This window comes from Centrocercus urophasianus, unplaced genomic scaffold (assembly GCF_019232065.1).
Source record: "Centrocercus urophasianus isolate 14NV4802_14NV808 unplaced genomic scaffold, USGS_Curo_1.0 seq_24, whole genome shotgun sequence".
In the NCBI taxonomy this organism is placed as follows: domain Eukaryota; kingdom Metazoa; phylum Chordata; class Aves; order Galliformes; family Phasianidae; genus Centrocercus; species Centrocercus urophasianus.
The window spans coordinates 8,425,353-8,450,924 of NW_024884800.1; the positions used below are offsets into that span (position 1 = coordinate 8,425,353).

The 25,572-nt window shown below is 36.4% G+C and overlaps 1 protein-coding gene across 1 annotated transcript in view; it reads left to right on the forward strand.

The window, feature by feature from the left end:
* The first annotated feature begins 265 nt into the window (after window positions 1–265).
* Window positions 266–25,572, forward strand: part of CHM (CHM Rab escort protein) — a 56,758-nt gene continuing 31,451 nt past the window's right edge. The window contains exons 1-7 of the mRNA XM_042825219.1: window positions 266–347; window positions 9,188–9,254; window positions 17,309–17,381; window positions 18,166–18,290; window positions 22,046–22,421; window positions 23,377–23,493; window positions 24,203–24,323. Of these exons, the coding sequence (XP_042681153.1) occupies window positions 299–347; window positions 9,188–9,254; window positions 17,309–17,381; window positions 18,166–18,290; window positions 22,046–22,421; window positions 23,377–23,493; window positions 24,203–24,323 (928 nt within the window). The 5' untranslated portion in view covers window positions 266–298. The remainder of the gene's footprint in view (window positions 348–9,187; window positions 9,255–17,308; window positions 17,382–18,165; window positions 18,291–22,045; window positions 22,422–23,376; window positions 23,494–24,202; window positions 24,324–25,572) is intronic.

Below are 25,572 nucleotides of genomic sequence, written 5' to 3' on the forward strand. Positions count from 1 at the left end.
TATTTGGTTTCCAGCGAGACGGCACTCGGTCATACCCTAATGTCGAAAGCTCGCAGACAGCTGCCGGGCGCTTCCATCCGTTTCGCATTGCTTCTACCATAGCTAGTACCGCCAAAAAGAACGAGCAGCGAGCCGTCACACCGCGAGCAGCGCGGCGCTCCGTCCGGCCGCGTGACGTCGGCAGGTCGCGCGGGAGAACTCCATCTACCGGCGGCCATCGCGTGCGGCGGCCGGAAGCTGTGTGGGCCGCGGCCTCCGCTTCCGGCAGCGCGGGTGACGTGACGGTGCCCCTCCCAAGATGGCGGACAACCTGCCCTCCGAGTTTGATGTGGTGGTGATAGGGACCGGTACGCGGCGGCGCGGGGCGCGGGCTGGCCTGCGGGTGCTGAGGCCGTAGAGGGCGCGGCCGTGGCAGCTGAGGGCGGGGGAGCGGCGGCAGTGTGCGGGGAGTGAGGCGGTGGGGCTGCCGGGGCACCTGTGTGGGCAGCGCCGTATCCGTCGCTGCGCCTGCGAGCTGCTCGGGGATTGCTGCTTAGGCTTCAGCGTCAGGAGATGTTGAAGATACAGGACATAGCTGTCCTCACTGGGAGGGCAGCGGGCCATCTCTGCGAGGTGCCGGCCCGTTAGGCACACCGCGGCCCCTGTGTTCTTGAGGTTGGTGCTCATCTGGTACTTCACTGTAGCCACTGGCACCCCGAAATGCCCCTGCTGGGCGAGCTGAAAGCTTCTTTCGGTGCGCCGAAAGTAGTTCTGAAGAGCCGACCTCGGTGTTGTGGTGGGATATGTGGTTTGTGCTGATAATCTCAGCTGCGTGCTGTGAGAATTGCGTTTTCTCTTGAAAAGTGTTTTCGTAATCCCTGTGCTTGCTTACAGATAACCCCAGACTTCCTCATTTAGGGTGCTTCTCATTAAGGCGTTCAATTCAGTGTAAAAGAAGACGTAGGACTGCATGTGCTTTAATTGACTCTGAGCTTTCTCAGGCTGCCTGTGCTTTGTGCATCCTGTCATCCACTTTCTGTTCCAGTGAGTGATGGACATCTCAAATGTCTCACAAAAACATACCACAATGTTGTAACTGCAACCAAAATTTAAAATATTTCTTAAATTGCAATTAGAAATTAAGATTTCCCTACTGTGTTCTTTGTTTGGTAGTTCAAGTGGAAGCCTTAGTGATGAACCTGATGTTTTCTTAAATGATCAGGTTTGTGACTGTTCTGAGTAAAAGAGAATAACAGTAAACAATGAATGGCTAAATTACCAAACTGAAAGGATGAAGTGTTAAGAACTGTACAACTCCTTGATTTATGAGGGTAATTAATCTTTATTACCATGAAAAATACTTCTGTATGCAATAGTATAGAAAATTAAAGGAAACACGGATTCGTAAAATTAATGTTCATGAATTTTCTATCTAATCTAGCTAAGGAAATGAAAAGGTGAAAATAGTAATGGTACATATTCTAGCTGCTACGGAAGCTAGTGAAGATCTTCAACACATATGACTAAAACATACATAGATAAGACTTCATCTTTTCGTTATTCCTATGGAGAAGAAAAACGTGCTGTCAAAATTTTCTTCTGGAGCTTCTATGATCTTTGTTAAAAATCTGATGTAATTCCGTTTGCTGTGGTAGCTCTTATGTTGAGGGGCCTCAGAGGACCATGTAGCAGGCACAGTAAACCTCAGGCTGCAGTTGTGTTCTGTCTTTCCTGTCCCTGTCATGGTTCATGCTTGCTGTATGATATGTGAGTTAAACCAAGGCTATCTGTGTGACAGCAGTTGGTGGTAGCAGGTCACAGATAGGAAAGCCGGTGCTCTCCCAGCCATGCTCTTAGGAGTGCTCACCTGAAGCAAAGCACTTCCAGCTGAGCAGTCTGTGGCAGAGAGGATTGGTCCTGGAGTGCACACCTACCATTACCTTCCCTACTTTGAGAACAGGTTTTAATAGTAAAGTTTTCATATTGGGAGAGAAAATGCCATGAGATGAATTCTGTCGTGGAAATATTGCTGTAGTTAGTGTTGGTATGGGTTTGTATGAGAAGGTATGTTTTTGAGATGTTTGCCTGCCTAAAGGGAGACCTCACTGTGGCCTTCCAATATTTGAAAGAAGCATATAAACAGGAGGGGCAATGGCTGTTTACAAGGGTAGATAGTGATGGGACAGGGGGGAATGGTTTTAAACTGAGACAGGGGAGGTTTAGGTTGGATATTAGGAGAAAGTTTTTCACACAGAGGGTGGTGACGCACTGGAACAGGTTTCCCAAGGAGGCTGTGGGTGCCCCATCCCTGCAGGCATTCAAGGCCAGGCTGGATGTGGCTCTGGGCAGCCTGGTCTGGTGGTCTGGTGACCCTGCACATAGCAGGGGGCTGAAACTGGATGATCTTTGTGGTCCTTTTCAACCCAGGCCATTCTGTGATTCTACAGAGAGTACTGTTGGGTCTAGTTTGAAGATTCTGGTTTCCAACCTTGTGATTCTATGATTCTAAGATTATAAGATGTTCAGAGCTCCTGCCTTTCCTGAATTATTGTCTTTGCTTTGCATTTCTTCTATTAAGGATATATGCAAAGGATGACTAATGGTGCCAATTGTCTATTTTTACACTGTATTAAATACTGGTACTAAACCAGCAGTGTGAAAGATTATTCAAAGCACGATTTTTATTTTCCAGGAAATTACTGCTGAAGGAATTTCTTAGTCTTTAACTCTTCTTCTGATGCCATAGCCAGTGCTGAGTGCATATGGATATCTGATTGTCATAATATCTGAAATGTTGGTGTTAATGTTTTTAACTGCTTAGTAGTAATTGCACTCTTTTCTGCATGCCTGGCCTTCCGCAGGTTTTAAAATTCCTGCATCTGTTAATTTCAGTAATTAGATTGAATGGGATTTGAATTTGTTTTTATTTCGGGCTCATTGAACTATTTCTCTGGAGTAAGCTTATTGGCAATGGAAACTCATGCTAAATTTTTGTCATCTGTGATATGTTTAATAGCTAGGTTCAATTCCTTTATCAGTATTTGTGCGGTAAAAGCAAATTCAGTTATTGATGAGACTACTTCTCTGTAACCCAAATAAAACATGTTCTTGCACAGGCAATTTTAGAACACTCTGGATACATAGTACAAAAACACACAAAGTCTTTGTGGGCTCAGTAGCAAAAGTTTAGTTACTGTCATTGAACTTCTATGCATTGTTCTTAAGAAATATAGATTAACAGAGAACTTAATAATATTTTGAGGTTTTCAGTGACAATACAGCACAGAAATTAAAGTTGTTATGGCTTTGTTCTTTTGTTCTATCTCCATTTCTTATTGTAGAATTGAAGTTCATTTCAAGTTTTATTTTAGCTTCTTCTCCCATCAAGACTGTCCCTATTTCCTTTCTTTTTGATTATATTATTATGTGGAGGTTATCCACTAACCAAGTAGGAATGGCTTCACTGGATGATTTTCTGATAAAGCAGTTGTTATACTCGCAGTAGTTCTGGTATTTTGGAAAATTATGTTTGCAGATTTTCATTTGTGTTAAATCCTGTAGCACGTCGTTTTGGATGGCTGATACTGTAAGTGCACGCTTGAAGACACTTCAGGGTGGGCAATAATCATGTTTGTTATTGCTGCCCTTTTAAGGGGTCAACTTCTAAATTAGTGCGGATGTTATAAATGTTTACAAGGAGAGAATGTTATGAGATCTTTAAATGTAATTTAAAAAATCTATTTGAGGGAGTGACCTGGGTTACAGAGTCAGTGGGAAGGATTTTATTTAGACAGTTAACAAATAGGAAAGCTTATAAGCAAAACATTCAGCACTGTTGAATTTATGGCATAAATCACTGTAAACATAAAGATTTGCAATATCTGCAAAATACAAACAGCCATAACTTAAATATTTAAGTGATGTGTTTAAGGATACAAGGTCTCCCTTACTGTGAATTTCTTTGATTGTTTGGATTATATTCAGTCCTGACTTGAACTAGTTCCTGATATTGCAGGAGTCTTGTCTTAACTTCTGGTGAGTTATAAAATAAAGGACAGTACTCTTTATAAGGTGGCTGTATTCACAAGTTTGCCAGTAATTCTAACTTTTTTTTTTTTTTTTCCTAAATAGGAGTTATTCTTTATAAAAGCAGTCACAGTAAATTTTCTAGTTCTATGCAATTTTCTTTCCATTCTGGTTTTCAGTGGCTATAAATAACACATGAAATGACTTTCAAGGTAGAAAGCAGGAATCCGTTTTGAAATATTCTATAAAATAAAGAGTGATTTATGGTTTCATATGATTTTGGCTGAAAGCACTCGGGCTTTGCCAGGTCATCAAAGTCCTGTCAGGAGAATCTATTATTTATTGTTCGATATGCGGGGAGTGGTGTAAGTACTTTATGTTTATCTTATGTAAGTATGGTGTTAGGAGAAATCACTTCCAGACACTAAAACAGTTTTTAGAATGCACAGTGAAAAACTAATCTTAATATTATAATGCGAGAGATGAAGTTAACATTGGAGATAGTTTGAAAAAATAGATTTTTGATAAGTGAGTGATTCCTAATGCTTTGTTATTGCAGGTGTAAATTTACCTTTATTTCCTTACTGCTGACTTTTTTAACTTAACTAAAATTGAGTGGGTTTTTTTTTCTGGCATGCTTTCACTTCTGACTGTTGTTTGTTGTGCAGTAGTGCTGGTATGACAGCCTTCTTGAAGGCTTGGTATCCCACTGATACCTCGCATGGGATTATTTTCCAGATACACTCACTGGTCTTATAAGAAAGCAAATTATTTTGTGAAGCCTTTGCTGTCCCCTGCCTGTTAGCGTTTCTCAGATTTTCCAGATTATTTGCTCATCATACAAAGGTCAACTTGCAATAGTCACATCAGTAAGATTTATTGAGATTAATCTGCTTCTTATGTATCCAAGAAGGTTATACCAGGCAGCTGGCAGTGAAAACTAGTCTGTGAACTGGGGACTTGATTCTTCATTATAAGCATGTGTATTTACCTAGTGTTTATTCTGTCATTTTTTTTTATTACTTTATTCTGGTGCTGCAACTGTTTCTGATACAGTCGTGGAATCTTGCAGCAGTTTTCAGTGCGTCTTGCAAATAGCTGAAGAACCAGAGAAATTTGTAGGACTAACCTCCATTTGTGTCTGCTGGAGTGAGCCGTGCCAAGGTGCTTGTTAGTGTAATTAGAGCAGACTTGTTATGATTTTATTTGCTTGCATTTTTGTCTCAGTATCATTCCAACTGCATGCAAGAATTTCAAGCACAGAACAGCGAGTATTTTGTCAGTCCTCTTCTTGAACTGATGCAAGTTTAGGAGTTGGTCCATGTTAATTTAGTTTGTATTTCAATGAGGCGGTGTCACTGATTCATGTGAATGTATCACTGTCTGGGTAAGTACTGAGATGTTCCTATTAGCACATATTAGTGATTCAGAGATCACTCGGGAATAAAATCCCTACCTTCATTCTTATTTTTATAATCTGTCTGCAGATGCAATGTGCTGCTTTGCTGAAATTTTAAGTGAGTGTTTCCTTGAGAAGCCTAGAGAGGCTACCTTACCTCATATTGCATCCGTTCCATGGAGGTTAGTAAGTGGAAAAAGAAGGCTGTATCATGAAGAAGTGATGATGCAGACACTAGGTTCTAATCAATCCTCCATTGTGAAGGAAAACTTTTTCTTTTTCCTGGTGAGAAAAATGAGGGACAGGCCTGTTTGTGAAAATATTTCAAGTGTAAGCATTTTATAATGCGAAGGGTCCAGGAAGCATAGAGTGCCTTTATGCATCTTGATTATAGGTGCTGCTATTTCTGTATTGACTAAGCCTGAAATATGAAGGACTTCTGTGTCAGCCTATTGAATTGATACTGCAAAGAATTGCATGGGCTCCTTATTACTACATGTAAGTCCCTCTTGTGCTGCCAGATGTTTATGTATACAATATCAAGATACTGATTTTTTTTTCAAAATATCTGGGTCTTCTTGCTGCTTTGCTGTGATTGAATCATATATTTACAGTTCAAACGTCTCATTTCATACTATGCTGTTGGAAAGCTAAAAACTACTTGGATTTGGAACCTTATTTTAGAAAGCATCCTTTTTATTTTAGATACAATAAAATCAAATATAAGCCGTGTTGGCAGTCACTAATATATCTAGTAACTTAATAGGAAAACACTGGTTACTATTAATTATACCAGAGAGTATATCTCTCAATGAGTCAATGATTTCATTGCTGTATGAACTTAATTTTTTTCTCTCTTCTTTGATGTAAAAGGAAATGTAGATTCTCTTTTAGAGCATACTGACTTCTGATAGAAGTTACTGGACCCAAACCTCAAGTCAGCTTCCCATTCAAAAACATGCAGCATTGTGAGTTATAGGTCGTAACACCAGGACCTTCGTTCCTTAAGCTGACTGTTCTCAAAGAGGGACAAAGAGCAGGAATGGTTAAAAGTAATCCTTCCTGAGGAAGAACATCTTAAAGAAACTCAGCTTTATTTACTTGTTAGGCATAAGTGGAACTTTAGAATCAATATTCTAAATAATTCATTATCAACTTTCTCCTACAGTCAGTTAAATCTTGCAGTAAATAGTTGCATTAAAACTGTACTGAGAATGAGGAGTAAAGGCGCTGCCCTCTTTCTAGAGTCCAAAAGCATTTCAAAATTTGTGTGCAATGCAGCTTAAAGTTGTTGGAAAATCAAAGTTCAGAACAGGAAACTCTTTGAGCAATTAATATGAGCAATTATTTTTTCCTTTACTGAATAATCTGGACAGAAGGATGGTTCAGCCTTATGTGCCATAGATAAATAAATTTCTACCATTTCTGTAAGGAGACCTTCCCAAGGGTAACTTTTTTCTTTCCTGAGTTGAGCAGGGCAATCTGTATTACACTGGTCTGTGTACCAGTGCCGCCTCTGCTGGAAAGAGCTTTTGGGAAGTAACCGTCTTACAGTCCCGATCTTATGCAGAAGTAACTTGTATTTGACAAAGCTATGTGTTTTCCATGTGGTCTGATTTCTGTTAGATAATGGAATTCAGAATCTGGTGCCCAAGTCACAATCTTAATTTCTTTGGCTTACCAAAGTTTTATCACTTAAGAACTAATAGTGTCTTGATCCATCACGTTGTTGTAAGAGCCTCTCCAAAAGCTAAAATGCATGGGCTGTGGCATTCTTGTATTTTCTCATTCTGTTGCTGGTGGGTACTCAGGAGGCCCCCACATCTTAGAAGCAAAGGATTGGTGAAGAAAATTGATGCCAGCTTTCAAGAGCAAGGAAGCTAATTCAGGGAACAATTTCATCCAAGGTTAATGGAAGAACAGACCTCCAACACAGTATCAATTGGATCAAGCTTAAAGCAATCAGTTATGCCCTAGTAGCTATAACTCCAGTCCTGGTCAGCCAGGCAGCACTTGGTGATGTTTTACAACACTTTCTCATTGGCTTTTATCAATAAGGAAGGAGAAACAAGTTTCTCAATTGCATTTCTAGAGTGATAGTCTCTGTGCCTAAATGAGGGAAAGAAAATCTTTTCAGAAACTACAAACAAAACAGTGCTTGAGGGTTCTGCTCCAGACAGTTAGTAGTGAAGAGAAATGAAGCATATAACATATGCATGTGTACAAATATCTGTGGAGGTTAGCTGAGTGTAGTGTGGTGTTTTTGTATCATTTGGCTGTGCACATGAAGGATCTTGTGACTGTCCTGAAGTGCATGCTGCACTTACATATTTTCTCCATATCTCTTTCTTTAGAACAGTCTGTATATTGTGGCTTACTTTAAAAAACAAACAAACAGACAAAAAATTTGAAGTCTCTGTTGAGGCATTTTGTGGATGTTCTCAATTACTGACGTTGATTCTCTAAACCTAAGATTTAGGCTACAGGTTTAGAATAGTAGTAAATGCCACTGCTGGCTCATAGAACTCATGAAACTATGGTGTATGTATCTGAGTCCTGCTAGATTTACTCTATACTGCTTTTTAATTTCTGTAATTAATAAAGACCAACTCAACCATTTAAAATGGTTTGATCCTGAAACACTTCTTCCACTTTTTTAATCTTATCCTTTAATTCAATACATACCATAAGTGTCTCATAATAGTAGGCCTGCAGAATATAAATCCCTTTCACTGAATCACCTATTTAAACAGCCGTAGATCCAGTAGTCCAAGCCATCTGACTGCATCTGAGCATCTAATGAGTAGAACTTATAAAACAGCCTAGTTTATTAAACATCCACGTGATGTCATATCATTCAAAGGGACGCTGCTGATAGAAGAAATATTTTCTTTGCTACACTTCCAAGTATAGTGAGAACATAACTGAGTGACTTTGACAGCAATTCCACTTTGAAGATGTCCATCTAATAATTGTGAAGTACACCTGCACTGTCACTGTATCTTTTCTGTTTGCACTTGATTCTTGGTCTGCATGCAGAACTTTCGTGTGTTCCTGGGCATTCTTTTGCCGGTAACAATCAGTTCCATCTTGGACCAAATCCAAATGTAATTCTGAGACCCGTGCATACTAGATTCTCTTACCAACAGACAGTGTAGAGGAGACAGCATCATGCAAAACACAACTTGGCTTGCACAGATGTTCTGTGCCATCATAGCAGGTTTATACCCTCATATCCTCCAGTGCATCCCTGGGCAATGTGCGAGGTGATGCAACACCAACCATAAACTGGAAATTTAAAAACATAGTTTTAGTGGGTTGTGACACGGTCATCACTTTGTGAGTCACTTTGAAGTGAACGAAATGGAACAAAAATAACCTCAGATTGTAAGTCTTTGTACCTGAGGGGATACAGTTACAGCACGTCCCTTGGAAATTTGGGTATGGTTATGCTGGCATGTGCTCAACCTGGTTAGAGACAGCGAGGCACCAGGAGAAGATGTTGGTGATGAGTTTTAACTCGGAGTTGGTACTGTTTGCAAGTGGTATGTGCTATGCTACTAATAAGAGAGAGTAATTGAAGTGTTGCATTCAATATGGTGATGCTAATAGGCAAACTAGGACACAGATTAGCATTCATTATTTCAGTAGCATAAGGGTATTAAAAAGTTTAATGATAGGGTTAATTTTTAAATTGCTTGTTGCTAACAGATTTCTAATTTTATTTCAACTTTTAAGCTATCTTAGCACACTGAGATCTAAAAAATGCATGTATTCTTTCAGGTCTGCCTGAATCTATTATTGCAGCAGCATGTGCCAGAAGTGGCCAGAGGGTTCTTCATGTTGATTCGTAAGTTACTTGAATAGTTTATCTTTTTAAGAGTTAAATTGGCTAAAAATCTGTCTGTGTCTTGGTCACTCTGTCCTTGTATCCTGTGCTCACCTGGCATTAAGAAATTTCTATTCTATTTTGGTGTGATTTCCATCAGTAAAGCTTGCAGTTTTTGCGTGTGATGTTAGTAATCTGTAACATACATGATATGGTCAAGGATGCTATTGGTAGCTTCTTTTCTCATGGGAATAGTTAAAGTTTAATGCCCTTCCTTATTATATACCCCATTGTGTGAGGATTTTAAACTGGGCCATTATTACTTGATGACTGATGTTTTACTGCTGCCTCCTTTGTATCAAGTTTCAATGCCTATAGAAGATAATACAAGTGTTTTGGCTTTTTAGTTGGTTATCGTGAAGTCTGGCTGATAAGGGATTCACAGAGCACTCTTTGTTTCTGTCTTCATCAGATACTGAATAAGTTTGAGTGCAGAACACTACTGTTCTTCTTTTACACTTTGAAATAAAAGGTTTTGCAGGAGCGCTTGGAGTAGTGCGTTCATAGCATCCTTTCATTTTACTACTTCTCTTTGCTAATTAGCCAAATATAGCAATTTTCTTACAAACTTTATAACTTTACACTATGATGTATGCTGCTTTTAAGGAAAAAAAGGTCTCTAAAGCCTAGTTTATTTGTACAACTGCTCAGCAAAATTGAGTGTCATGACTCAAGTCTAGAGCTTTGGTTTCTGAGGCACACATGAGACAAATTCTTGAGCTTCAGATAACCACACAAACCTTCAAGGCTCTGAATTTCTCATCTGACTTTTGGGACAATCTTGGTTACTACTGAGCAGCATTCAAGGCTGCTTTATTGTCTGTGCTTTTCTGGTTGATAACAAATGGAGTGTATTTAGTACGACTTTAATGCTAGGCACCCCTACTATGACTGATATAGTTCATTGTGGATTATCAGGGTATGATTTACATAGATTTTTTTTTTGGCAGCCTCATCTTAACTGCAGCTGTCTCCCACTCCCTTGCTGCTTTCAGTCCCGTCATTAGCGTGCTTACACAGTATAATTTCCTGAGTTTGGCTGCTGCAGTTGTGAGAAAGGGTTGTAAGCAGTAAGCAAGGACTACCTCAGTGGCTCTGCTGTTGCTAAATATCATCGTAGCCTAAAATGCATAATAAATTTATGAGGTTGAACAGATTTCTATACTTCGTCTCAATTGTAGTAAATATTTCTACACGTGACCAAATTGGATGATTTGGTAAAACTTGAAGTGGGGAAAAAAAAAAGAATTATGTGTAAGTGTAAAATCATAACTCCATTCATAACCAGTGGAGTTGAGTTACAGGCAGCCCATTATTTCTCCTGCTGGTAGGAGTTGAGTTTTAGTAGAATGCCAGGTGGAGGTTTTGAGGTTTTAACAGCAAAACTACTGTGAGCCTGGATGCTCTGATTGTTTGCACAGTGTTTTGTTTTTACATCATTCTTGAGGTCTTGCTTTCTTCTAAACTTCTTATTAATTGCACGTGTGCCCTCACCTTGGTTTAGAGTCTTTTTCACAAGGATAAGATATGTGCTTTCAGTTTTCCTTGCACTTCATACCAGGAGCTTAACAAGGATACGTTTTCTCCACTTCATTCTGATCTGTACTGGTTCAAAATTAAACTTCCGCAATGTCTTTTACCCACAGCCCTTCCAAGAACCTACCAGTTTTTCTTGTGTGTAGTATGAATTCATACTTAAGTTCAAAATTTGTGTGAAATGCAATTTGAGATTGCTTAGTTGACTGTTAACTGTCCTCAGTGTCTCTGGCTTCCTGTCTTGGCTGGAGTGAGGATAGGTGATGCACTTCATCCTAGCAAAAGTTATGTACAGATGAAGAACCTTTCAAAAAACTTAGAGAAGCTGGCAATTAGAACTGTGAATTATGGATTTTGTTTATTAATGTTTGGACTTAAATATGCTCGATTAGGTTCACCAATGCTTTTATTATGATAAAAAATGCTTCCTTTTTTTAAATTATTTCTCCTGTGGAGTTATTTTGCAACTCTTGTGCAGGCTACAAGCTCCTTGGGTCAGGAAAAGGTGTTCTTAAGTGAGGTGATTTTCACTCCAAAATAGCTGGCATTGTAATTGGTGGTGTGGTCACTGAATGGTGGTCAAAAATCCTGAAATTGGCCAAAGAAAAAAAAAAAAAGTGTTTGTGCCATGCAACCCCTCGTAAATGGGAAAGCATTTCATACCGTCTGCTTTTCTTGTTCAAGCATGATAGTGTTCTTGCAGAAGTACCAATGACAATAACAAATACGCACAAAAAAGCCTGATGCCCTTTGAATTTGAAGTGAAAAGTTGTATCTCTGGCAAACTTTCTAAGACTTCATCTGAATTAGAACATTTAAATTTTACTTTGTGTATGTCTAGTTCAGTAGGCTAATTTCCTGTTAAATTTTCAAATTTTATTTTACTGAGCTTATTGAAAGTTGATCAATAAAAATCTGTCTATATTCAGAATATCACTTTAGTGATCTGCGTTGTTCCTGTCTTGAAGGATCATCTGTTAAAATTGTTTTCAAAGCATAAGCAAATAAGTTGTTGGGTTACTGAATTACTTGTGTTAGATGTACTACTCCAATTAATTTCTGTCTTCTGTTTTCCACAGAGGTCTGAGTTACATTAGGTACAAGTCTAGAAAACATATATGGGTGAAGTCTTTGTTTATAATTTGTTTGCATTCATTATCATTTTATTGCTTTTAATCTCCAGCCATGTTTGTGTTTATCATAATATACTGGATAGGTGATTATGGTAGATAGTTTTGAAGTGGCTTATTATAAAATACTAAGTTCTAAGTTTGATTTATAAACACTGTCCAAGCATTGCTATCAACAGTAGCTAATCTTATTCAAAATAGTCACTTCACTGCAGTGTTGCCATAAATTCCTGTAGATGGATTTTAAACTAGAGGTAGCTTCTGCCAAGTGGTAATTGAAGGAGCTCTATTTCTCTGTGCCAGCTATCTGTCTCAATAAACGTAAAATCTGTGGTTCTTTTTAGAGAGCTACATTTACTGTAGATATTAATGAGCTGTTGACGTGTGAATTTTCAAGGATAGATATTAAATGATTTAGAGAAGTAATTTGCAATTTAAAATGTGGAGATCGGCACCTCGTTTAAACTCAAAGATGTTGAAGGAAGGCAGAGCAGACTAAAAGTTGATTACTTTAAGTGACTGTACCTCCCACACTAATAGTTCATATGCATAGGATATTCTCCTGCTGGTTCACTATGTTTTCTAATTTTGGTCCTTTGCTTATCATCTTCTTTTATGAATAAAATTATGTACTGGTTTCTTTACCGAGGATGAGATACTGGAGATGAGGTATGTTTAGCTACATGTTTTTAATTTGATTTTCAGCATCTATAACATAGTATTTTTAGATCATAAATGTGTTCTGTATGTCCTTCTTATCTTGTAGGCAGAGTTTAATTTGAAGACTGTCAAGATAGAGGATTTTAACTTCTCTCTTATTCTCAATTCTCTTTCGCATGTCTCTTTGCTTGTTGTGACCTCGTCTTTCTTATTTTTTTATCTTGGTTCAGTGTGGAGTACTTAAAAGTTCCTGGAGTCCGAAATTGTTTTATCTGAGTATTGAAAAGCTCAGATAAATATCTGTGCAGTTTCTTCCAATTCATACTATGTCTGTCTCAGGTTTTTTTTCATAACTTTTTAAAAATCTGTGACACAACCTTTGTTTCCATATAGTCTTCTTTTTGATCTCCTGTGAAGTGACACAGCTGTGTAAGTACAGCAAACAGGGAAAAAGTTGCTTCCAAACCGAATCACTTTGTTCCAAGAAAAACAGAAGAATATTTAACTTTCCAAAAAGAAACCTAGGCAAAAAAAATAACCAAAACAAAACAAAAAAAACCCCTTAATTCACCTATCTTTTAACCTTATCTGAAAAAGCAGTTTTTATGTTGTTTTGGAATATGAACTCGGGTATTACAGAATAAAACTGTCTCAGCTGGGTTGTGATGATTAGCCTTGCTATTTTTCTTATCTGAGGATGCAGCGTAATTGAGGTAGTACAACTGACTGCCACCATCACCCTTTGGTTGAGCTGGAGGATCTCAGGGACACTGAGTTTAACTGTTTCTCTTGGTATGAGAACTTTCCATGCTCCAGAACACATTTACTGTGACAGAATGGGAATTTGAAATCAAACTCTGTGTACTTAATAGATGGCACATGAAACTTTATGGGTTTGAAACAGAAGTCATTTTGTTTTGAGATCCTTAGAATCGATGTGGCAGTAACTTCTTTTGCAAAAGACAGCTACTCTGATGGCAAGAGACTTCCTTCTGAAAGATCAAATGCAAGGCAGACACAGCGGCAGCTCTTGAGACCAAGCATGAAGTGTCAGCAGCTCTTTTGTCGGGCATCACCACCTCTGACTGTTACACCACGGCTGTTAAGACACAGCTTTCAGAGAGGCAATCTTCTTACACAGGGGTTGTCTATGAAATACTCGAATAAAACATGAGTGAGAACAGAAATCATGCTTTCAAAAGTTTTCAGTTTCTAAAATTGCAATCTGTCTTCAGAAGGTAACACTTGGTATTGCTTCAGATTCCAGAAACGCTGACATGCTGGAAACAATTTGCAGTTTTACTGCTCTAGGCTGGGATTTACGAATTCTTTAAGAGTATTTGTGGGAAAAAAAAGTGATAATAACAAGGAAAAATGTCACAAACTAATATAGAAGAGAAAATCAAGCTTTTTTTTTTTTTTTAAGAGGAGAAACTGTACTTGGGTTGCATTTCTAAAACCTGACAAAAATACAGGTTGTGAATTCTGATGTTAACTGTAAAATCTAGATATTGGATTAGAAAAATCAGAACTATAAGCAGGTTATTTTAACTCATATGAAGCTCCTCTTAAAACAGGAGTTTTGAACAAATAGCATATAGGGAATAACTTCTGCTACGCAAAGAATCTGTTCTCTATCTACTTGACAGAAAAAATATTTTCTAACTAAACAGTTACTCCTTAAGAATGTGTGTTGGCACAACTACGTATTTCAGTGTTTCATGGCCTTATCAAGAGGATAATTCAATTATAATCATAAGAAATGGAAAATTGGTCTCTGTGGTCTGCCAGTGCACCTAGAGAAGAACTTCAGTGCTCAAGATGTCAGGATGGTGTTTTAGCTTTAATTAGGCTTTGATCTTGACCATTATTCAAATTAATTCCTTATTTTAGTCTGTATTCACTGTAATTATTACAAAAATATTTTATTACAAAGGTCTCCAAATTGTAATATAAATAAACTTTTTTCAAATTACTTCAAGAGTTTTACAAGAACTTTGCTCATTATCAAAATAATCACATCTTGTCTACCTTACTCTGTGATGTTTTATAGCAAAATTAAACAGTCCTGGTTAACCACGTAATACAGAGTGGAAGAATTAAAATGCTGGGGGGAAAACATCTGAAAGTTGGTGCTTTCAGTGGAGATTAATATTAGAGGTTGTGTAACATAACTTCGGAATGGTGCTCAGATCCCAGAAGACAGCTGTGATTCATTTGCCGTTTGAGAAAGACTGCACCATCCTCTCAAAACTGATTGAGCTTCAAAATGGAATTATGGGGTGCTGTGTTGAAAACATTGATTCACATCAGTGCTGGTTAAAATGGAAAGCAATTTCAAAGGAAAATCCACCTGATGAGCAGAGGAATATTTTCATCACAGATGACTGACAGCTCACAAACTTCTGTAACTTTCTACAAAAATAATATATTAATTTCTTTTACCGAAATGTTTTTGTTCTAATTACTATTGGATTTATATTGGTATAGTTTCAGGAAACCTAGTCCTAATTTTAGACAGGTGTTTTCTGCAATTCCTGTGATTGATGGCCTGGCTTGCACTGACAGCCAGATTGTATTCCATATTCAAGAAAACTTGCAGCTAAAGCAGCAGATTCCCTTAAAAATAAATCTTTGTGGCTGTGGTGTTTCGCAAGTCCCAGAAGTGGCAGATAATATATGGGGATTGATTTGGTGGAATCTTAAGAAGAAGCAAGACAATAACCTGTGCTGTTTGAGGAAAAAGCAACGGACAGTTGTCGTTCCATTTAACTGTTGGTTGCTTTTTCACAGACTAAAATCTAGCACAATCAGGTGTTTAGTAATAGACTTAATCTTTATCTCTTTATATTCAAAATGAATATAACGAATCAAAAGTACTTTTAAGCCTCTCCCATATCATTCATATAATGAATCAATTTGGAACTCCCTTTTATAAGTTATTGGAGTTCCTCGTTGATAACACCTACAGATGAAGTCATTCTTGGAATAACCAAATGTATGGATAAACAGTTTGAGTTTCCTTCAAATGTATACCGAATGCTCTGCAGTTCATAGCCTTAAACCATGTGGTTTTTTGTTTGAGCCACTTTAATTCAGTAAATGTTATATTTTGTTGTCTTTGCAAAAGATGTCCTGTTTATGTTCTTCGCTGTTGCCTTGCAGAAGCTGAAAGACTTTTTTAGGTCAGTTTCTAGTCAGGAACAATTAGGCACTGTTTAGCAGACATCTGTCTTTCATATGCTAAGTAAGCAACTTAGTACAGAGCATAGCTCTGGTACTGTAAGGGGCTGACATTCTTAATTAAGTCTTTGTCAGTACAGATAAGCCTTGTCAAAAATGTCCCCATCTGAAACAGTGGAAGCAACCACAAATTTAAGTTTTTACTTTATTCATAGTTATGCAATTCAAAAATTGAAGTAGTGATGATAATGTTTTAAGTTCATTGGATTTATCAGTCTTTGCATTGGTCTGTGAAACAAACATACCCTCCTTACAAAATCCTTCTTTTCAGTGTATGCAGCAGCATTAAGTATCCTTTCCAGAGGGCATTTTGGTACCCTTCACTCCCCTGAAGTGCCGGAATACAGTGCTAGAGAACAGAGTTAAATCCCAAAGCAGCTTTTTTTATTTTGCAAATACTATTGATTTTATCAAATGCAATTGGTACAGTTGCATTTTTTTCCTATGTAGGTTATTCAGTAGTTAGTATCTGATATGTGTGGTAACAAAATTCAGTTCATCTAGCTGATGTTTAGAAAAGTACTTAGAAAAATCAGAAAGGCAGGGAGCAGAGACGATCTTTGGTTAACAACAGTGCAGTTGATTTTCTTTTATTTAAATGGGTAAGCTAGTATTTTCAAGGCAGAAGGTGATAAATGTAAACTGAAAAGTAATCAAGAAGGTGCGAGTGTTTTCTATGAATCAGTTCCTTTGGCTCCACCTACAGCATATACAGCTTAATCGTGATTTTTGCCATAGCATCTCAACAGTCTGTAGTAAGCATAATCTGTTCTGTGAAATGTAGATAAACAATAGTGACTTTTCTGTTAGTTAGGATAATGGGTAACAGAGTTGTGAGTTTTACTATCTGTACCTGAGATGATTTTACTTAACCTTTCCTTGCACAGCTACCTTTATGTGTTAGAGACGGCACGCAGTGAAATGGTTAACTTTCAGCTCAGCTTCAGTCAGAAGCAAACTAGCTGTGTTTGTGTAACAAAGCTGGTGAGTCCTGCCCTTCCCAAAGCTATGTGTGGTACATATATTTGGAAAACCCTTGTTGCCTATTCTGAGAACTGAAGTTGAAACTTGCAGGTGTATTTATTTGGCTCCCCATTAAATAAAATGATTGTAGCGATGTACATACTTGAGTTAAAGGATCAGTGTTGGCTGAAGAAGCATAAACTATATTTTTCTTTTACTTACAGCAACCCATGTCCTTTCTCAGCATTATTCAACTTCCCTCTGAATAACTGGATATTGGGCAACAATTTATTTGGTCAGAGATGAATGAAAACTGAGATTGTACATCTGATTGAGAATTCTGAAATATTACACTAATGTTTATAACTGTAAAGTCTGTTTTGAATGTCTCAAAATTCAATTATTTTTTCATTGAGTCTGAAAAGACTGTATGATGTCCGTCCATCACGTTTCACCATTCTTTTATGTTTTTTTTTTTTTCAGGCGAAATTACTATGGTGGAAACTGGGCCAGTTTTAGTTTTTCAGGATTATTGTCCTGGATTAAAGAAAATCAGGTAAAAATTTCTCAAATGATTTTTAATCATTGTCGTTAAATTCCGGTTGTTGGCATAATTTATTACGAGGTATTATCACAATATTCATTCTCTTTGTGGAATGTTACAAATAAAATAGAATAAATAAATAAATAACAAATAAAATAAAATAGAGGCTATTTATTTAGAAGTCTGAGCATTTGGACTATATTGGCCAGTGACTAATCATATTATTTAATGAGGCATTATGAGCTTCTTGTTCTTTAGAAAATGGAACTTCTTCAGTTTGCTCTCGTAACTATTATGAAGCGCTAACTTCTGGCATATCAGTGGAGTTGCTCAGTCTCCAAATGGAATATTCTCAACATTCTGTTGTGTGTCTCAGAGATTGCTGTGTGGACAGATGAACATAATACCCAGATCATTGTATTTTCTAATATGGTCTCTGTTCGCTGACTTCTGTCTCAAGATTCGGAAATAACCCAACCGTGGGAAACTTGTCTTACAGTTGACTGTATTCAAATTTATATTAAATCTTTAGTAAAACTTGCATTTCTCTTAATGTTATTTTCAGATCCCTAGAGCTAGATGTAGCACAAATGTTACTCTGCTACAGTAACCAGCTCTAACTTGCTTAACTCCAAAAATCTGTATGGAGAAGGTATTAAAACAATTAAATAAAACAATTCTTTTATTCTTTTTTTTAAATATACAGAGGTACAACAGATTATTTGGGAATAGATTTATATAGATCAAGAACAACCAGCACAGTACAAAATGTAATTTCATAATTGTTCTTTGTAAGCAAAATACGGATATCAAGGATGAGTGTGAAGACTGGAGAAAATTGATCCTTGAGAATGAAGAAGTTATTTCTCTTAATAAGAAGGATAAAACTATTCAACATGTAGAAGCTTTCTGTTTTGGCGAGTAAGTATAAATATAGAAATACGTAATAATTTCATATGCTCACTGTTAAACTATTGTTTTGTGTTTCTGGCTTCAAGTACTTCACCACCCTACCATACTTCCAGTTGGTCTAAAAAAGTAACTGTGAACTCTACAATGTCCATGATCTGCTTGTACTTCTGTTGAAATCACGTGCACTGCCTTGAAACCAATTGGTCCTTCTTAAACTGCTTCATCTGAATCCAGTGTAATTTGTTGACCAACTTTCATCTAGTAATTTACATCTCAGTAAATGTTGCGTGTTTAATTCCTCATTTGTTATGATCTACCATCTATTGATTTTTTTCATTCTTAATTTGGTTAATAGGTTTTATTCTCCTACTAAATGTTAAACACATATGTTTGTAAAAAAGAGAGATCATGTAAGAACAGGAAATGCAAATGGACCATAGTACTGTAACTGTAAGATAGTTGACTGTGCTAAAATGCTACAGTGATATTTGTCCTTTGTCATTTTTTTAGATTCATTGTATTTAATCTGTTTAACAGTACTTAGCCACGATATTTTGTCAACAATTGCATGATCAGAGGCTTCTGGAAGTTCAACAGAAGTTAAAAAGCAAAAATGGCCCCAAATGTTTTGTATTTGAAGTAAGGTAACTCATCCCTTACTTTACCTATGACATGTAAAAAATACTTGCTCAGTTGGAAATACACATTTACTTTCAAGACTACTTATTGCAGAAGTACGTTGTGAATGGTATGCCATCTTAAAACTGAGGATGTAGCTTATCACAATCGTGTTATGTCATTTGAAATCTTAGGAAAGCAAGGAAGTAACTTTGTGAAGCAAAAATGTTGATCAGCGCATAACTGTAGTAATAACAAATGGTAATTGTGTGAGGTCTCAATTTTTGAATTTCTTTACATTCGTTATTTTTATTTCTTGGGTTTTGCTCTGAACTGAACGTTATTCTGAACTCTGGAAAGGTTCTCTGGGTGAACTATGCAAGTTTAACCCTGAGTCTTCTAGTAAACATCTTAGGTTGCTGAAGGAAGCACTGCCAAATAGGTACTCATATAAAAACATTTATGTATTTATTTAAATGTCACAAACAGTTTAACAAACAAAAACGGTATATAAATGCAGTTTCTGCAGTCTGAAGGTCACAGGCTCAGAATTTGTTTATTGCATGTTAATGGTTGCTAGACCTTTTCTGCAGGTAAAATGTTATGCTTATTTTAAAGCAGGTATCAATTGAGTATTGTAATTGTAATCCTACTGCCATAACAAATACTGTTCAGAATCAATATTAAATCATCTTTAAAGTTTCATACTTCCTTAATTTTGAAAGTGAATTTCCTAGGACGGTATTTTATTGACTGGTGGCTGGCTCAAAAATAAGTTCCTTAACAGTAAGATTTCACAATTTTTAGAAGTAAGTACTGAATACTTGAATCTTCCATTTTGTCCTGCATCTGCTTTTAAGCATTTACATTAGTCTGAAAGCAGCATGCTGTCTGTATCATCAGACAAAAAGCAACCAAACGCACAGAAACCAGCCCCCTACAAGAAAGAGCCATAAGTTTAATGAACCTAGCAAAGATAGCAAAGAAAAAGTTTTCCAGAATAACTTTAAACTTTCTGAGAGAATCAATTACTGTGTTTCAGACAACTTAAACATTCTGCCTAGATTCTGTTGTTTTTGCTTAACTTTTATAACTCCTATGAAGTAACCATTAAACATTTATTTTGAAAGAATAAACAGCTGGGTAGCAGTATAATATACACAGTGCAAATCTGAAATGAATGGCCTTAGAACAAAGTGCATCCATCAAAGGAAAAGAATACTGTGTCTACAGCAAGCGGTATTGAAAAAAGGCGAATGGCTGAAAAATAAATAGTGAACACCTGTGCTGAATAAATTAACCAGCTGGTTGGCAATTTTTCATTTGACCTATCTGAAGGGGTTGCTGTTGCAAGGCATTAATAAGACACATTCATTTTAAGATATCCCTTTGTTAGTACCATTAATTGATGAATGGTGGAAGATAATATTCTAAATTTACACAACAATTTGTCTGCAGATGTATTATTTTTTTTCTGAATTAGCAGAAGAATTGTCAGTACAAAAGTTCAACCTGAGTGATTTTTATGGACAGCTCTTACATTATTCAGGAATATTTGTTCCTATAGGAAGAATGTCATGAATTTAGATTATGTACAGGTTTTCGTTATAAAATGCATAGAGATGCAAATCATGTAGATTTATATATTTGTTTAGTGGGAATTGAATAGAGTTAAAATATGTAAATATACATTTCTGCTATACTGCTTTTCAGTGGTATTTAAAAAGAATGTATTGCAAATCCAAATTTTGATCTTTTAAAAGCAATAGGAGGATCTTTAAAATGAGAATTGGCTGGACTGTATATTAAGCGTGGGAGAAAGCAGAATCAAGAGTTGTTTCTTTTCTTTCTGTGTTATATAAAAATTTATGATGGATTAAATAAAAAATTCACTGTTACTGCATTTGCGTATCTTTGCAAACCTAATGTTCACAATTCTGAAAATAATATAAACAAACCCAAAGAGAACCCCACAATTGATCTTCATTTGTAGTTTTAGCAGAGAGTACTCTTTAAAGAGCACTTGACAGCTTTTTTGTCCCTTACATTTTAAAGTTATTTAATGTTTGCAGTATGAAGCAAAAGCAGATAAAAATGAATGTGCAGAAACAGATTTGTTTAATTAGTTCTTCCTTACACCCATTCCATTATTTCCCAGGGCAGTGTTTTACCCCACTCAGGAATGAGTGCTTCCTGGTGGCTGTACGCAAGCAGTGGCCCCAACTCTTACTTTCATCAGCCTGTAAAAGCTGCCTGAACTCATGTGAGATGAGCGAGTAACAGTATAAAGGAGAGAATTTGTCTTCCTTCCTTACTTGAACAGAATCTTTGCCTCCTCCTTCCCTCTTTAAGTCCACTGATGCACTAGCGAGCATTTTTATATGTGCTGAATAATTCCTTGCTGTTTGGTGAATATTAGGCATCCTGATAGTTACTGAAATTTCATGCTATACATGTGCAGGTCACCTTTAAAATCACAGTTTGTTAGTTTTCATCCAAAATTAAATTGTTTATTCAATGCATTAATGGCTTGTGGTGTAAAGATAAAAAAGATAATGTGAAATTATTGCTGAACTCTTTTCGCTTACAGTGATGCTGATTTGATTCATTTGATTGCTGACGAAGTTGCTGGAAATTTTTAACTTCAGCTTCAGTTCAAAATTCCGTGTTTCTTTACAGTAATGCGCAGGAAGTAGCCTCTGTTTATATAAAGAACTTCTGTTTTCTTCTGCAAGCTTGTTGGAGGTGGTGGTGTTGTTTTACATTGTATTTTTTAATTACAGAAAACCCAGTCAGAGTTTCATTACTCCATTTATTTTGTTTATGTAGGTATGTACTGGGTACAGCTATGAGAGTTTTGATTTTCGTGTGAAGTTCATTCTGCGCTTTGATTTTGTTAAATAAGGACACAAAAGTGTTCTATTTTGTCTTTCTCCAGTAAATGTACTCCTCTTGAGTCAGCCTAAGAGCCAGATTTCATTAGTGGATAATACACCTGATTTGGCCAGGATAAAGAAATTCTAATGCTTTTTAAGAAGGAGGTTGAGGTTTCCGTTCCTGGCACAGGCTCAAAACTTTAAACAAGATTTAAAGACTCTTGAAGTTTTGTGGTTTTTTTCTCTTCTTCCCCTTGTGTTTTTATTCAGTCAGGATGCAGCTGAAGATGTTGAAGAAGCTGGTGCACTAGCACGGGTGCCTGCCTTTGGAACCTCTGTTGCTGAGGAGGTTGCTGAAGAACCGGAAAAAGAATGCTCACCACTGGAGAGCTCCGTTCCTGGAGCTGAGAACTGGGAATCAGATAAAGCTACGAGCACGGATCCACCAAATGCAGCAGAAGGGAGCGTTACAGAAGTAAACTCTGAGAATGAAAGTTCTCATAGTACAGCGTCTGGCGAATCCACTCTGGAATTGGGAAAAAGTGAAGCTGCACTCTCAGAAGTTTCTGCCCAGGAACCAAAGAAAATCACATATTCCCAAATTGTTAGAGAAGGCAGAAGATTTAATATTGATTTAGTTTCTAAGGTAGGAACTTAGTATCTCTTCATACAGCTGCATTTACTTTGTTTAATATGCGGAAATTTAAAAAATACATACATTTCATTTTTAAGAAGGCTGTTACAGTACTTTGAGGCAGAAAATACGTTCTCTTGACAAATAAGAAAGTATTAGTACTAATAAAACAAAGAGGAGCTATTTAATAAGGTTTTTTTACTGTTTGTTTATAATAAAAAAAGCCGTAAAGCATAGCTTAGAAATCTGTAAAAATAAATCTCTTGAAATTTTTCATTCAACTAAAATTGTGCTACTTACATACAAAGATCTAAAAAAAAGAAAGAAAAAGGAAAAAAAAAAAAAGGAAGAAACAGAAAAGTCTCATCTAAAGGAAGACCCCTCTTTTCCCTCTTTTTAAAATGAAAATAGTTTTTCTGTTTGGGGGGTGTCTCCTCATTTTTAGTGAGACTTTTCCGTGAAACTCTCATATTTTCTGTCCCTCTCTCATTGTGTGTTTTAGTTTTCTGGCACCTGAACTGCTGAATTGCAACTAATTTTATTGGAAAGTGAAAATACCTAATCTGTAACATAAAAACCTGAGTAAAATTAGTTATTCCTGCTACTGTGCCTTTTACTAGAAGACACAGTATTCTGTCATATTTGTCGTAATCTTCAATCTCCTAAAATCTGCCTTTTGGCTACTGTTCAGTATAAGTCCCTGCAAATCCAAGGTAAATGGCATTTTTTTGTAACTTCTGTTATTTATGTGCTATTTGGTGGGCAGGTTTTGTATTTAATTCGTTAAATATTATTTTGCAGCTACTAAATCTTGATATTCTTTTATTCAGATTTTACTTTATTGTGTGTGCTTGTAAATAGTTACAGAAAATATCTTACATATAATAACTATTGGTGTCACTATTTTTTTTTCTTTGGTGTAAGCATTTTCTCTTTACTCATTATATTATTTTTCTTCACTGTGCAGCTGCTTTACTCCCGAGGTCTATTAATTGAACTTCTGATCAAGTCAAACGTTAGCAGATATGCAGAGTTCAAAAATGCAACACGAATTCTTGCCTTTCGAGAAGGAAAAGTAGAACAGGTATCTTAGAATTATGTACTGTCTGTGTTTAACCTCATATTTTTAAAGTAAAAAAAACCAAACAGACTTTCTGAAGTTACATGAGAGTTTTGTAACAATAAGCTAGTATTTTCCCTCAAAAAAAGGAAAGGGTTTTTATTTCTTTTTAAAAACAAAAAAAAAAATTTGTAAATGATATATCCAAATATTAAAACACAGCACGAAAAACCTAAAACTAATTAAACTAAGACTGGATATGCATGTGCATACCAGTAAGTTACTGTTGTAAATCTTTGCCTCATATATGTTGTCAAATATTTAGACCATGATTGACTCAGCAGTCACTTCTTAAAGACTCGCAGGTCTTAGCTTTTCAGTTCCCTGGCATAGGCTTCAGGAGGAGTCATTGGTCTGATAACGGTAAGAGGAGATGTTTGGCATAGTTAATTAATGAAAGCTCTTTTCATTAACTCTGCAGTCAGAGATGCAAGTTAAATTGATGAAAAATAAAGGAGAAAGAGAGGAAGAAAAGGTTTTAGTGTATTTTTGCAGAAAATAAGTAACTTTTCTTGTTGTAGTGTTTAGAAATAATTGAAATATGTAGTAAATATGTGTAATAGAAGACAACTGATCATCTAACAAAAATTTCAATTTCCTATGGTGTTCCATAGTTTTCCTACCTGGAGTATTAAAAGTATCTGGAATTGTTAAAAAAATACGTATTTTTCAGGTGCCTTGTTCTAGAGCAGATGTCTTCAACAGCAGGCAGCTTGCGATGGTGGAAAAACGAATGCTAATGAAATTTTTGACATTTTGTTTGGAGTATGAACAGCACCCTGATGAATACCAAGGTAGTGTTTCAATCAGCAGTGTACACCCTTGTCTTGTGAGTTCGTTCATTCAGGCAAAATTCTGATAGCTCTCCTGTGTTCTCATTCTACTTATTTTTATAGATTCATTTTCAAAGTATACTTTGAACTTTTCACTATAATGTTAAATTCTTCTGCTTGTATACTTGTTCTTCTGTTTCCCTCAACATAATTTATTATTTACATTTTTCTTTAACAAATTTTATATTGCAGTATGTTCTCAAGATGTTTTATACATTTTTTTTTAATGTTGTTTTTGTTTTTTTTTTTTCCTCTCAGGGATTTTTTGATATGGTGTGAGGTATCTGATATTTCTTCTCTGCTTCTTTGGATAGGATACAAGTCTTACTTGACAGTATGTTGCCACAATATCAGAAATGGAGAAAATAGAGTTTTTAATTTAGGATATAAATGTAATTTAATACCTGACAGGGCAAGTTCAGAGTGTTTCTATTAATTTTTGGCTTGTCTGAGGAGAGAATATATTTAAGATGTGTTGTCACAAATATATTGAGTATGAGGTCAAAGAGGAAAGTGGCTAACAGAAGGAGTGTAATGGGCACCTACTCTCTACTTTATACACTTGAGAATACTAAGAATTAGGTGGTGTTGCACTCTGTCCTTAGAGTCAGAATATAAACTCAGGCCAAAAATAAAAAAAAATGAGGACAGGAATAGTTAAACTGTTAATGTAAGTTTCAGGCTGATCCAAGTTAGCGCTTGTGTAGCATGATCATAGATCCATTAAGCAATGTTTTGAAAGAAGGTAGCTTTAGGAACAGTTCTAAAAATCACTTGTGTTAGTTTGGTTGCTTAGAGCTGTGTGTGACACTTGGATTAGGGACAAACATCAGAGAAAGTTCAACTGTACACAGGACAAAATTGGTCAATATAGAGAATCATCTGGCAAGATTAGAGAAGCAATCTGTAGGGGGAATAGCTCATTAAACCCAGGTGGTTTGTAGATTACAGGTAACTTCTATTTTTTTGCTGATGGAAGAAGAAGAGGTACATAGAGTAATGGTACAGGTGGTATTGAGAAAATCTGTTAGGTAAAAAAAAAAAAAAAATTTAAACCCTGCATCAGTTTTAAATTAATTCTTTGATTTATGTGTCTAAACTACATGAGATTTATTTTACTTCCAAAGATAGTTCACAGCATTTTGCTCTTGTACTTTAAAGTAGCCTGAGAAGTAAATGGAAGTATTTTGAAGCAGGTTAGTATAATGTA